We start from the raw sequence: 13,850 nt of genomic DNA, 5'->3' as shown, positions 1-13,850 counted from the left end.
CGTGTGGGGGTACCAACTGTGTTTGAGCCGTCATTCACACTCAGCTTCGTGTGGGGGTACCAACTGTGTTTGAGCCGTCATTCACACTCAGCTTCGTGTGGGGGAACCAACTGTGTTTGAGCCGTCATTCACACTCAGCTTCGTGTGGGGGAACCAACTGTGTTTGAGCCGTCATTCACACTCCGCTTCGTGTGGGGGAACCAACTGTGTTTGAGCCGTCATTCACACTCCTTCGTGGGGGAACCAACTGTGTTTGAGCCGTCATTCACACTCCGCTTCGTGGGGGTACCAACTGTGTTTGAGCCGTCATTCACACTCCGCTTCGTGGGGGAACCAACTGTGTTTGAGCCGTCATTCACACTCCGCTTCGTGTGGGGGAACCAACTGTGTTTGAGCCGTCATTCACACTCCGCTTCGTGTGGGGGAACCAACTGTGTTTGAGCCGTCATTCACACTCATTCTGTGTTTGACACATTCCACTTCGTGTGGGGGGAACCAACTGTGTTTGAGCCGTCATTCACACTCCGCTTCGTGTGGGGGAACCAACTGTGTTTGAGCCGTCATTCACACTCCGCTTCGTGTGGGGGAACCAACTGTGTTTGAGCCGTCATTCACACTCCGCTTCGTGTGGGGGAACCAACTGTGTTTGAGTCGTCATTCACACTCCGCTTCGTGTGGGGGAACCAACTGTGTTTGAGCCGTCATTCACACTCAGCTTCGTGTCGGGGAACCAACTGTGTTTGAGCCGTCATTCACACTCCGCTTCGTGTGGGGGTACCAACTGTGTTTGAGTCGTCATTCACACTCAGCTTCGTGTGGGGGTACCAACTGTGTTTGAGTCGTCATTCACACTCAGCTTCGTGTGGGGGAACCAACTGTGTTTGAGCCGTCATTCACACTCAGCTTCGTGTGGGGAACCAACTGTGTTTGAGTCGTCATTCACACTCAGCTTCGTGTGGGGGAACCAACTGTGTTTGAGTCGTCATTCACACTCAGCTTCGTGTGGGGGAACCAACTGTGTTTGAGCCGTCATTCACACTCAGCTTCGTGTGGGGGAACCAACTGTGTTTGAGTCGTCATTCACACTCAGCTTCGTGTGGGGGAACCAACTGTGTTTGAGCCGTCATTCACACTCAGCTTCGTGTGGGGGAACCAACTGTGTTTGAGTCGTCATTCACACTCCGATTCGTGTGGGGGAACCAACTGTGTTTGAGTCGTCATTCACACTCAGCTTCGTGTCGGGGAACCAACTGTGTTTGAGCCGTCATTCACACTCCGCTTCGTGTCGGGGAACCAACTGTGTTTGAGTCGTCATTCACACTCCGCTTCGTGTGGGGGAACCAACTGTGTTTGAGCCGTCATTCACACTCCGCTTCGTGTGGGGGAACCAACTGTGTTTGAGCCGTCATTCACACTCCGCTTCGTGTGGGGGAACCAACTGTGTTTGAGCCGTCATTCACACTCCGCTTCGTGTGGGGGAACCAACTGTGTTTGAGTCGTCATTCACACTCCGCTTCGTGTGGGGGAACCAACTGTGTTTGAGTCGTCATTCACACTCCGCTTCGTGTGGGGGAACCAACTGTGTAAGTGTTGAAAGAAGTCATTGGCATGAAGAGAAATAGAAGACAACCACAGTAGTTTACAAGCAGGACGGACATTTTTTGTTCTCTTGTTCAATTAGCAGCAAAGTGGTTAGACAGACACCTGTAGTCAGTTCTACTGTATATTCAGCTGGTTATTTGGTCAAATTTGCAATTAAGAGTTGCTAACGCAAACCTCTTATTACACATTGTCTGTTACACTACATAAATGCATGGTTGTGATGTAAATTCTGAATATACAAGGCATCGCCCTCAGAAGACGTCTTATCATTGAGCAGACCTTTAGGCTTCAATAAAGAAAGGCATATATGACCAAGGTCAAAGGCTTCAGCACTGAATAATGGTCACAGAGACCTGTATGGCATCCTTGTTGATAGTGATTATAGGATGGTGTAATATTAAAGAGGCTATACAGATCTTTTGCCTTGCGCTTGAGACAAAAGGGATCCCTGGCCTAAATGGATAGAAACATTGTCCAGAAAGTGGCATGCCTCCCCACACCCAACGAGTAAAAGCATAAATTGTTGGCCTAAAACTAAGTGGTTTCATATAAATCATACATACAGCCAAAATGACTTGACAGTTAACTACACTTTCATAGTGCATCTTTAGGTAACTATACTGTTTGTATGTCATGTCACCATAAGGTGTGTGTGTGTGTTCTCCACCAGGGGTCAGTGATGGCACTGCTCAGTAAACGTATTCACTAGAAACTAAATGGCAGAAACAGTGTAGGAGACAACCTGAACTTCTTCGTATTCCATTGCAAAATGTTTTGCTATGTTTGTGCACTAATGAATACAACCCTGTTGTCTAAGGCTGGTGTGCATTCCACTGGGTTAGGGCTCAGATTAGAGCACTTCTCAGTACACCAGGTACTTGAACTCAGAGTAGATGAGGGGAAACATGACGGTACAGGCGCGGTACAGGATAGCTCCACTTGTGAATAAGGCTCTGGGTTTGGTGAACCACGACTCAGACTTGAAGCTGTAGTAGATGGCGTACAAGGCCACGGCAAAGAAGTGTCCAATCAGAGTCATCGGACTGGGCGTCAACCTGGGAATAGAATGGATTGAGAGCCAATTAAAACCATAGACAATTGATTGATTGATTGAATTTGATCATTAATAATAGTAGGCTGCCCAATTCAGAGACATTATTTCCATTGCGGTCCTCTAATGTTAATACAGGTGCATATACAGTATACAATACAGTATACATTTATATACACTGAGTGTACAAAACATTAAGAGACACCTGCTCTTTCCATGACATAAACTGACCAGGTGAATCCAGGTAAAAACTATGATCCCTTATTGTGTAGATGAAGGGGATCATTGTAGACGAAGGGGATCAGTGTAGATGAAGGTGAGGAGACAGGTTAAAGAATGATGTTAAAGCCTTGAGACAACTGAGACATTGATTGTGTATGTTTGCCATTCAGAGGGTGAATGGACAAGACAACATATTTAAAGTGCCTTTGAACGGGGCATGGTAGTAGGGTCCAGGTGCACTGGTTTGAGTGTGTATTGCAACGCTGCTGGGTTTTTCACGCTCAACAGTTTCCCGTGTGTATCAAGAAAGGTCCACCACCCAAAGGACATCCAGCCAACTTCACACAACTGTGGGAAGCATTGGAGTCAACATGGGCCAGCATCCCTGTGGAATGCATTCGACACATTGTAGAGCCCATGCCCCGATGAATTGAGGCTGTTCTGAGAGCAAAAGGGGGTGCAACTCAATAATAGGAATGTGTTCCTAATGTTTTGTACACGCTATGAATATTTTACACACATTTTTAGATATTTTTTGAATGGGGAATATTGCATTGACATACACAGTCAAGGATCAACTGTAACAGTTTTGAAGTGTGTCGAACACATTAGTGAGACTCACACTGAGAGAAGACCAATGGGGCCGTTGACACACTCCCCCCCCAGCTTGAAGTAAAGGAAGCATGCCTTTCTCAGCTGGTGGAGAGAATCTGAAAGACACAAACACCAAACAGCTCATATAAATATGCATGTCAGTCATGAAGGAGATTATGCTAAATGGTACAGTATATCTCAGTGTAGTACCCTGCTGGTAAAATCCACAGCTTAACACTAAAAATGATTTCAGGAGAAATTATTTATGCTGACTATCTTCTAAATGTCCCTCTCTGTTTGCTATAATCGCCCTCTAGCTAAGTGTTTAGTGTCAGTCATTTGAGGTATACGGACATCTACTGAGAAGAAGTACTGGACCATTAGAAAACAAATGATTGAAGTAGAGACATTGGTAAAAATGTCATTAAATCCTACAGGTATAGTGCATTATAATGTCGTTATAATGAACCCAATCACTTGGCATAACCATGTATGACCTTATTCTATTGTGTGTGTTGGCAGGGGATAGTAAAAAGGACAGAGAAGGAGACTCACTGTCTGTTGCAGCAAACAACTCGTACAGGGCTTGAGCCAACACATTCACCACAAAGGAATGTGATGACTTGCGTTCCCAGTGGAATTTTTTCTTTGCCTATTATGAAAAAAATAAAAAACATGTTTTACATTTCAGCCTAATACAATATATCCTAACATTGCTCTGTAACTATTCATTTGACTACTACAACACTGTGGGTTACAGAAACAATATGCCCTGTGCCACATATAAAACTCCCTAATGTTCTGTGGTAGCAGGTGATTGCAATGTAATATGGACCCACATTCCACAAAACAACAATACTCATTCCAACCAAGGCCATTCAGACAGTGATAATGTGTGTGGCGGAGTCTGGTCTGGTGGAAGCTGACTCAGGATCAGATATCCCCCTTGTCGGCCATTCTGTCTGAACCCCTCTACTGTCTATCCCTTCTCTGTAATACCCACTGTCCAATCATTAACATAATACTGACTGTAAGTCACTCTAGATAAGATGACCAAAATGTCATGGAAATGTAATAATCATAAGAAAGGGGGATGAGATTAGGGATGTGAGTTTACCTGGAGCATGGCTGTGTTGTCGTACAGGTCAGGGATGTTCTTCATCAGGCTCCTCCAGATCAGGACGTCGTTGAGGGCCACACTCATCCCTCCTCCGGTCAGAGGGTGTCTCATGTTGTAGGCGTCACCCAGCAGGAGCACACCTGGAACAGGACAAAGGCCCATGTTAGCCCCAGTCCACACCTCACTAACATAACACATTTACACTGCTAGGGGGGTCATCTTTTTCAGCAAAATATCTTATCTGGTCAGGCTTTCAATCTACTTACCTAAAGATAAAATAATATACTGTTAATGATCATAACAAATGGAGCAATGCAGTTGGTCTAATATTTATTTTGAGGGTTTCAAGGTTTATTGCTGTTTTAAAATAGAACATTGATCTACCATACTATAATGGTGTGATAGACTCCACACAGACAACATTAAACTCTCCAAGGATGCGTTCCAAATGGGACCCTATTCCATTTGCCCTTGGGGACACAGCCCAACACTGTGGTCAGTACTAGTGTCCTACCTGGCTTGTTGACTGGGGACGGAGGCAGGAAGCTTGCTGGCATAGACCTCAGCCGGTCATTCTGCAGAGCCACCATGAACGGCTCCTTTAGGTGTTCTAGAGAAGAGACAACAGAATCAGGTCAGAGGTCACACATTCATCACCACAAAGATGGGTGTATAAAGAATTGAAATCAACACAGAGTGAATGTCAACCTATAATGCCGTATTTTACTCTTTGTGTGTTGAAGCTCTCAAGCACATATTCATGTGGGTGCTTTACACTGGTGGTGGATATGGTTAGTTTGCCCTTAAGTCTCACGAGGCCCGAGGCCATACTGTTTAAATCTCTATACTATATACCCTAAATCCCTTACCTGGTAGTTGTGGGTGTATTTTCTCAGCCATGTACTCGGTGAGGTTCCTGGGCATCTCTCCCCTGATGTCCACCAGCACCCTGGTGTCTGAGGAGGAGATCTGGTAGATGAGGACAGGGCTGGGGTTGGCCAGGACCAGCTCAGCATGGTGGGGCTTGAACTGGGGAGAGTTCTGTCCACGACAGGAGAGGACAGAAAGGAAATACATTAGTCTGACATGCTTTCTATCAATAGTTTGTTTGGTTGGTTGGTGAAACATGTCTGCTAGCCTCCCAAGTGGTGCAGTGGTCTAAGGCTCTGTCACTAGAGATCCTGGTTCGAGTCCAGGCTCTGTCGCAGCTGGTCGCGACCGGGAGACCCCATGGGGCAGTGCACAATTGGCCGCGTGTCGCCCGAGTTAAGGGAGGTTTTGGCCTGCAGGGATGTCCTTGTTCCATCGCGCTGTAGCAACTCCTGTGGGGGGCCGAGCGCTGACACGGACGGTAGGTGCTTCCTACGACACATTGGTGTGGCTAGCTTCCGGGTTAAGCAGGCATTGTGTCAAGAAGTAGTGTGGCTTGGTTGGAACGTGTTTCGGACGACATATGCCTCTCGACCTTCACCTCTCCTGAGTCAGTATGGGAGTTGCAGCGATGAGACAAGACTAACTACCAATTGGATACCACGAAATTGGGGAGAAAAAAAAATATATATATATAAAATATTGAAAAGTGTCTGCTAAATTGTTCGGTCGATTCATTGATTAGTTCATTCATTCATTCAACATAATACTTGAACAAACCTTCATGATACATCCAACAAAGTGAGAGGAGGTCTGGGCCTTCCCAGCTACCAGGCTCTTCCTGAACTTTGAGAAACAGCCGTCAGCTACTACAGTTACTGCTGCATGGACCTCCTATGGGACAGGTTAACACAATTACATCTGTTAAAAACACATCTGTTACACTGCTTGTCTTATCAATGGATCCTGGTGAACTGCTAATCAATAGGTGTAAATACTGTCAAGTGTAATTGTAAGTATCAGCATGGGGCTATTTTACACAGCAACGGCTATCTAGAGAGAACCAGAGTATAAACTGCATCGCAAGCCTAGAGGTGACCTTTGTGTCTCCTGTCTCCTTGTCCCTGTACTGCACTCCTGTCACACAGCCATCCTCTTCCTCCAGGCTGGACACGGTGCCTTCTATGAGCGTAACACTAGGGGAGAGCAAAGTACCAGTTATTAAGAAACAGTAGTTATAGTGACGGTATTAATAGAGACAGGTTCTTCTGATCACATGACCAGACCAGGAAAAACATAATCAGGCTATAACAACTAAACCCTGGAGTTGGTCCTGGTCATGTGGTCAGGAAAAAACGTGTGGCCCTAGTGATAGTAATGACATGTCCAACAGGTATAGTGAAGGTTCTCTCCCAGCCTTACTTTGGCTCAGCGACGGCAGCTCTGCGCAGGCCCATGATAAAGCGTCCGTGGTGAAAGGCCCTGCCACACTGGATACTGCTGTCTGCCTGGGGATATGGGATCTCCACCTCTGTGCTGCTCTCGATGTCATGAATCACATAGCCGTTCACCACGTGGGCATCCAGCCCCTCCACTGAACCTGAGAGGAGAGCCCAGGGTTAGGCAAGGGTGATGAAACACTTTTCATTATTCCTTCAACTCAGGTCTTTAGTCTGTGACAAAAAGGAATGTCTTTACATTACATAGGGACTTAGGTGTCTTTGCTACAGTTTGTTTGGTCCCACTTTAAACAAACAACTTTTAAGCTCTATATAGGTCCTGCAGTGAGCCTTGCTCATTGAGCACAGCCCCCATTCAATGCAAGGGCTTGTTGCGAGTCAGCTCATTGGTCATTTGTCCCACGCTATCACCTTTTTACACGTAGACCCCACACTAAAAGATCTCTAGTTCATGCTGCAGAGACTACTCACCCTCCATTCCCAGTTCTCGCAGGGCTCTGTATCCACCAGGCTGCAGCAGCTCTCCCACTATCCTATCAGGCTCCTTCAGGTCCCTCTCTATCACAGTGACCCTCCGGCCGTCCCGGGCCAGCACTGCAGCCATGGCTGACCCCAGGACTCCCGCTCCTACTATGATCACATCCGGCTCCTGAGATGCAGGAGAGTCCCCTGCTGCTGGGGGGCTCTCCATGGCTGAGGAACACACTCTTTTCCTCCTGCCACCTCCCTGTTTGTAGAGAAAGCAAGGAGGGTGGGGAGAGAGAGAAAGAAATTCAAATCATTAAATTGGCATTTTCATGGTACTTTGCAATGGTGTTTGAAAATGCATATGGTTTGCTATAACAAAAAGGCTTCATTAGAGCTGTTCTGCTAAATCTCAAACAATGATGAACATTCAATTAATTGTTTGAGATTTAAATAAATACATAGATCTGCAGGTCTCAGTTGTACTTACCCATAGAAGGTTAAAAAAAAACTTAACGAGTGTCTTTGCACTATAATTGGACACTATTTTATTGTGTATAGTGTATAATGAAGTAGGCCAACGGGTGAGAATAATAAACGTATTAATCTTGCTTATTTCTTGTTTTTGTTCTTCAACAGATTATACAGTTATTATTACTCACCTTCTTTGAAGCGCTCTCTCCACTCCTGTGCCTGACAGCTGAGGGTTTCGGTATAAATGTATTGATGACCGGTAGGGATAATAAAAGTTCCAGCGGTAATTGTAGAATTTGGGGTACCTTGAATGTATGTCCGTGGTACCTGACATAGGATAGCAGCATCCCCACTGCCAAGAACACTACAGCCGCCAGGATTATCTCTTTGTGAGCATACTCCAAAACTGCGTCGCATTTCTTATAAATGTAGGTGAAACTTGCAATTCCAAGAAAAGTCCACATCTTTATTCTATTATTATACTAGGCTACTTGAACTGAATAGGCTAACTCATTCAATAAATGACCACTGTTCAGAATGTTTCCTAACCTATAACCTGAAACTAAATCGCAAAAACAAAAAGTAGCCAAGATCATGAAATAGAATCAATTGTCCAATAAAATCTCATCACAGTTCAGCAATTATTATTTCAAAAAGAACAAATATTATATTTACTGGCGTAGACTTGAGCATCCTATTTCAGTTACTTTAGCAGATCGTAGCCCCAGTAATATTTAATATATATAAATATCCGTTAATCCAAAAGAAAAGTATTAAAAACCATGACAATTATTCCACCCGACATGCTAATTATTTTATGATAATGAGATAGGTACAAACTCGGGTTCGCAGGTTTGGTGTCCCGCCCTCTCTGAATCTGAACCGTCCAATCAAGAACAACACATCGGTGAGCAGAGCTCACGCTATCAGGCCATTGGCCAATCCTCGGCTGCTGGTTGGAGCGCTGGCTGAGAGAGGATAGTATGATATGATGTCACTGGAAAGGTGTCTATAGACCCTTTTCTGTGTTTGCACACATTGCCACACGATGGCGATGCGTGTAAATTGATGGCAGAACAAGTGGAAGTTCTTATAGGACACAGGGGAAAGAGCCAGTATTTACATGTTGCTTATGAGTGCATTTCATACTACTTTTTGTTATAATTTGATTTTAAGCCTTGTATGAATGTCTTGTTTGTGTCATCATCGCAAATCAACTGCATTATACTTTTTAAAAAACACTTCAACTTCAACCAGCAAAATGGCTCTTTGGCTAGCTTTTGCTACAGCCTATGTCAACGAGCGTTAGCATTCTAGCTAACAACTGCTGCATCCAAAATAGTTATTTTACAAAGATCACAACCAAATAATCTTAGCGACTGTTCAAGCAAGATTCAAAACTTCGTTGTAAGCGTATGAGAACCCCAAAAAGTTATTTTATTTATAAGTAATACAAACGTAAATGTAGGCTTTGTCTTTCTTACTGTCAGTGTGTCATATGCTGGAAAGGGGTCTATTGGTCTACAATGTTACACTACGGAGGAAGTTACCAAACCGGTTCGCAGTCAGGACTCTTTGCCAGACATAGGAAATAACGCTGTTATGGATTGTGTTACATACCGGTATTTTGCCTTGGGTTGATTATGTAGATATGTTGGATTGTGAGGATATCAATACAAACATGTATTTTATTTCTGAGGGCATCCTAGTTTATGTTGGGGAGCCTTATTAAATATTGCATAACGTTTTTTTTTAAAGTCTTTTTGCCAAGACCCCTACTAGGACATTTTTAATGTTACTATAACATTAGAAGCTAAGTAGCAACACTATATATTTATATTTATGTTAATAACTATAATAGTAATGCTAAACACTGACACAATAGGGTTTGCTTCTTTGTATACAACTCCAGTATGAAAAACTCTACCAATCGATCAGTGGTCAATTAATTAATTCCTTCATTAATTCAATATTTGAAATGCCATATAATTTATACTCCATTAAATTCATATTTCTGGTTTTTACCATTGATGGCCTCACAATCGAATCATGTCAACATTACAGGAGTGTGCATTAAAATAGTCCACATTCACAAGACTCATCCACTGATTAATTATTTATACTATAACTGTAATAGTAGTTAGTCACATGAAACTATAACACTGTGCATGAATACGATTATGAAAGGTCAGGATGGACACTAACACTCAGGACAAGGGGTGTCATGGTCAAACAAGACTTCACCACATGTCTTCACAGGTAGTGGTTAAAGACTGTTTCAAATTTCTCCTGATGTGACTTTGGGCTGCTCATTTTGCTTGACAAAGTCCTGAGAATAAACAACAAAAATTGCCATTTACATGATACTGATTTCTTAGCATTGAATCAACAGTGTTGTTACAAACACATGAGTGCTGTAGAGATGGTACTACATTGTTATTCCACTAGTGACCTCACCTCTAGCTCCTCCAATGAGGCGCTGCCATCCTCTACTTTCTGACCAATCCCATGGCTGAAGCTCATGTAGCGCTCCTGTCAGAAGACAGTGATGTTGTGTGGGAAAGCTTATATAGTTTGAGCATAGCTAGCTAATATGTAAACATTCTTTAGCACAGATAGTATATTTTCTATCCTTGCAATGCCAACATACCTGGTAAAATAAGGTTAAGTCCATGATTAAATTAATTTATATATTGTCTTAGTACCTTGACCATCCCAGAGATTAAGTGAATACGTGAACGAATGAATTAATGAAAATGATGCCCCATTACCTTGACCATGCTGGTCATAACTCCTTCCTCTATGATCCTGACCGCATTCCTCAGGCCGCATGCGAAGGCGTCCATGGCTCCGATGTGGGCTATGAACAGGTCCTCCAGGTCTGTGGACTCCCTACGCACCTTAGCATTGAAGTTCAGACCCCCCGGCTGCAGACCACCCTGCTCTATCACAGTCTGGGGAGGATAAAACAATGCATTTTATTATGCCCTTTCTTCTGACGTTCTGATATATGATAGGTATCATCATAAAATAACTTTATTAGTAATTGTGTGTGTGTGCATACATTATCTCCTATGTCATCTTCATGATCATGGTGGTGTTCCTGATGTCCATGGGGAACTGGTCTGTGTCCCAGCCCAGGTCAGGTCAGGAGAACCCAGTTCTCTGCTGCCAATGACTGGAACGAACTACAAAAATCTCTGAAACTGGAAACACTTATCTCCCTCACCAGCTGTCAGAGTAGCTCACAGATCACTGCACCTGTACATAGCCCAAACAACTACCTCTTCCCCTACTGTATTTATTTATTTTGCTCCTTTGCACCCCAGTATTTCTACTTTGCACACTCATCTACTGTCAAATCTACCATTCCAGTGTTATAATTGCTATATTGCATTTACTTCGCCACCATGGCCTATTTATTGCCTTTACCTCCCTTATCTCACCTTATGTGCTCACATTGTATATATACTTATTTTTCTACTGTATGTTTGTTTTACTCCATGTGTTACTCCAACTCTGTGTTGTTGTATGTGTCGAACTGCTTTGCTTTATCTTGGCCAGGTCGCAGTTGTAAATGAGAACTTGTTCTCAACTTGCCTACCTGGTTAAATAAAGGTGAAATAAAAAATAAATAAATAAAAACCCATGTTGGAGTCCACAAAGCCCAGCATGCCAAACCTACACACCAGAACAACAAGCTTATTAGGTTAACTGGACTGGAACATCCAGATTACCAGGAATGACATCAACCACCCAGTCCAAAAAAGACCACTAGGCCCTACCCCCTATACACTTCTGAAAGGTGTAAAAAATATGGTGAAAATTATAACTCCCCTATCATTACATCTACCCTACCGGAGGGCAAGGTGGCGCATTAACATATTGATTCGACCTATTCAATCTCTCCAGACCTACACAAGTCCATCGAGGTAGAGAGCAGGTGATAGGGGGTCGGTTTGGGAAACGTGAAAGTCAACATGGCGATTTACACAGAGGCCATGACGACGTCGTGTTCATAGGAATGCCCAGCCAGAGTGGTGTGGTTGGGTTCGATGTTCAGTTTGAAATGGCTGTCCAGGTCATAATGCTTCAGGAAGCCTATGACACTCATTGCATCTATAAAAAGGTGAAACAGCAACATGTACAAAGAGATGTAAGATGGAAATTAAAGGCATCAGAGATTTTCTAGCATCTAATTGTTAGATGTGGTTAGTAATGCAGATAAACTGACTCTTGAGGGCCTCCATAGTTCAACAGTAACCACATAGTAGAACCTTACAATGTGTACATTATGTTAATGTTGTGTTATACACCTAAAAGCCTTACCATAGTCGTACTGATGTTTGTATTTCTCTTTAGGCTTGGGTTCAATGAGGAACTGGCACTTCAACCCTATCTTCTCCTTGTACTCTGATATACAATAACACAATCAGGTTATCATCTTGGCTACATCCAATCCTTTCTTCAAAAACATAGCAGTCAGGGTTGGACACTGCTCCATTCATGTACCTATGGTATTGGCAATAAAAATTAATTAAAATAAAATGTAGACTCTAAGTCGAATGGCAAAGAGATGGCGTCATCGTGAAATCTGGACAATTAGACATAAATATTGTGAAAAACAATGCATATAGCCAATAATATACCATATATTCTCTATTATACAGCCTACAACAGATTATCATCTCTTCCAATTTGAAGAGTGAAAATAACCTTTGGAGTGTAAAAATGACTAAGGTTGGTGAGGAAAGCTGACCTTGAGTGAGCGAACAGATTGCAGGTGACCCACAGCACCTTCACCCCAGTCCTATTCTGCAGCTGCAGGGCCAGGTCTGTCATCTCATCCAGGTTGCTGTTGGAGTCCTCCAGAGTGCTTCCCTCAGGGGTCATGTCCCTATGCAACAGGATGGATAGGAGGGTAACAAAGATCAGTTAGTATACAATGACCATGGGTGAGAGAACAAGCATCTTGGACAGGTGCTACTTCTTTAAGGCATAAATGGCCACTCTATCCATGTCTCTACCAACGACCAAGAAGAGGAATTGATTTGATACTGTAAGAACAATGTGACAATACCTGTCATGAAAGGTGTAGTACTTCACCGGAAAATAACATACACATGAATCAATATGGTTTCTATATATTTTTTAAAAGCTGTACATTCTAAAATACAAAGTTTTAAAGGTAGAGTATTTGGGTGGAAGCTCACTCACACCAAGTTTGGTGAAGAACTCAAAGGCTGCATGGAGGTAAAGGAGATAGAGTCTCACAGAGCAACAGGAAGACAACAGACACTTCCATGACACCTGACAAACACAGCCCCTCTTTCAAGTTAGCCATAACCTACTTCTTCTGCATTGTAGTGTTGGAAACACAAGACGTCTCGAGCTCCAGCATTGGGTACATATGGAATCTTCGGAATACCTGTGTGATACATTAATCTCGGTTAACCCAGAACTAACTCGAACAGTGCTTGATTTGGGAAGGAGCTCACTGGAGCTGAGGACAGGTGTTGTGCCCCCCCCCCCTTCCAGTGAACACGCTCAAATCTTCATTGCTGCGACTTGCTTGCTAGTTGACATTTCTGATCACATAGGCTGCATTTAATTATTTTTTTTATGTCGGTTTGAACGGGACACTTGTAATGTCTGCAGTTTTCGGTTTGGCTATTTGTTTCAAATTCATCATCTCTCCCATGTCTTATTCAAATAGTAGTTGTTCTGAAATGTTTATTGCTTGCCTACATTTTACTCCCTCCACAGAAAGTATTTGACACTAGCCACAAAATTAAGGAAATTAGAAGGGGGGGGGGGTTCGCCAAGGCTATTTTCTTGCCTACCGAAATTCTCCCTCCCCTTCTAATTTCCTTAATTTTGTGGCTAGAATCAAATACTTTCTGTGTCACACACTACTGGTCAACATGAGCTACCAGAACGATTCTGAAGTGTGCCAAGCCTTGCAGTCCCAGGATAGAAGGGGGCGGGGAGA

At 43.4% G+C, this 13,850-nt stretch overlaps 2 protein-coding genes and 1 pseudogene across 2 annotated transcripts; all 3 read right to left on the bottom strand.

Moving 5' to 3' along the window:
- Window positions 1–1,762: 1,762 nt before the first annotated feature.
- Window positions 1,763–8,652, bottom strand: LOC112227598 (squalene monooxygenase). The gene is made up of 11 exons (XM_024392393.2): window positions 8,047–8,652; window positions 7,391–7,646; window positions 6,882–7,059; window positions 6,559–6,655; window positions 6,240–6,353; window positions 5,459–5,630; window positions 5,104–5,199; window positions 4,587–4,729; window positions 4,025–4,121; window positions 3,498–3,585; window positions 1,763–2,657 (listed from the first exon to the last, which is right to left on the bottom strand). Exons 1-11 carry the CDS (start codon window positions 8,320–8,322, stop codon window positions 2,465–2,467), a joined length of 1,710 nt encoding a protein of 569 aa, XP_024248161.1. The 5' UTR covers window positions 8,323–8,652; the 3' UTR covers window positions 1,763–2,464.
- Window positions 8,653–8,799: 147 nt separating this feature from the next.
- On the bottom strand, window positions 8,800–11,087 carry LOC112227648 (xylose isomerase-like). Its single transcript, XM_024392449.2, has 4 exons — window positions 10,940–11,087; window positions 10,630–10,812; window positions 10,316–10,390; window positions 8,800–10,187 (listed from the first exon to the last, which is right to left on the bottom strand). Exons 1-4 carry the CDS (start codon window positions 10,970–10,972, stop codon window positions 10,137–10,139), a joined length of 342 nt encoding a protein of 113 aa, XP_024248217.1. The 5' UTR covers window positions 10,973–11,087; the 3' UTR covers window positions 8,800–10,136.
- Window positions 11,088–11,443: 356 nt separating this feature from the next.
- On the bottom strand, window positions 11,444–13,516 carry LOC112227638 (annotated as a pseudogene).
- Window positions 13,517–13,850: the final 334 nt, after the last annotated feature.

This window comes from Oncorhynchus tshawytscha, linkage group LG03, assembly GCF_018296145.1.
Source record: "Oncorhynchus tshawytscha isolate Ot180627B linkage group LG03, Otsh_v2.0, whole genome shotgun sequence".
In the NCBI taxonomy this organism is placed as follows: Eukaryota; Metazoa; Chordata; class Actinopteri; order Salmoniformes; family Salmonidae; genus Oncorhynchus; species Oncorhynchus tshawytscha.
Note: the sequence above shows the minus strand (reverse complement) of the source record. Positions and strands in the feature narration are given on the sequence as shown.

Coding starts and splice junctions, on each gene's coding strand:
- LOC112227598 (XM_024392393.2), bottom strand. CDS start 8,322: ATGTGGACTTTTCTTGGAATTGCAAGTTTCACCTACATTTATAAGAAA. Junction 7,647..8,046: donor GAGAGAGCGCTTCAAAGAAG/GTGAGTAATAAT, acceptor CTCTACAAACAG/GGAGGTGGCAGGAGGAAAAG. Junction 6,354..6,558: donor AGGAGACAGGAGACACAAAG/GTCACCTCTAGG, acceptor CCTGTCCCATAG/GAGGTCCATGCAGCAGTAAC.
- LOC112227648 (XM_024392449.2), bottom strand. CDS start 10,972: ATGGACATCAGGAACACCACCATGATCATGAAG. Junction 10,813..10,939: donor ACACCACCATGATCATGAAG/ATGACATAGGAG, acceptor TATCCTCCCCAG/ACTGTGATAGAGCAGGGTGG. Junction 10,188..10,315: donor CCTCATTGGAGGAGCTAGAG/GTGAGGTCACTA, acceptor GTTTATTCTCAG/GACTTTGTCAAGCAAAATGA.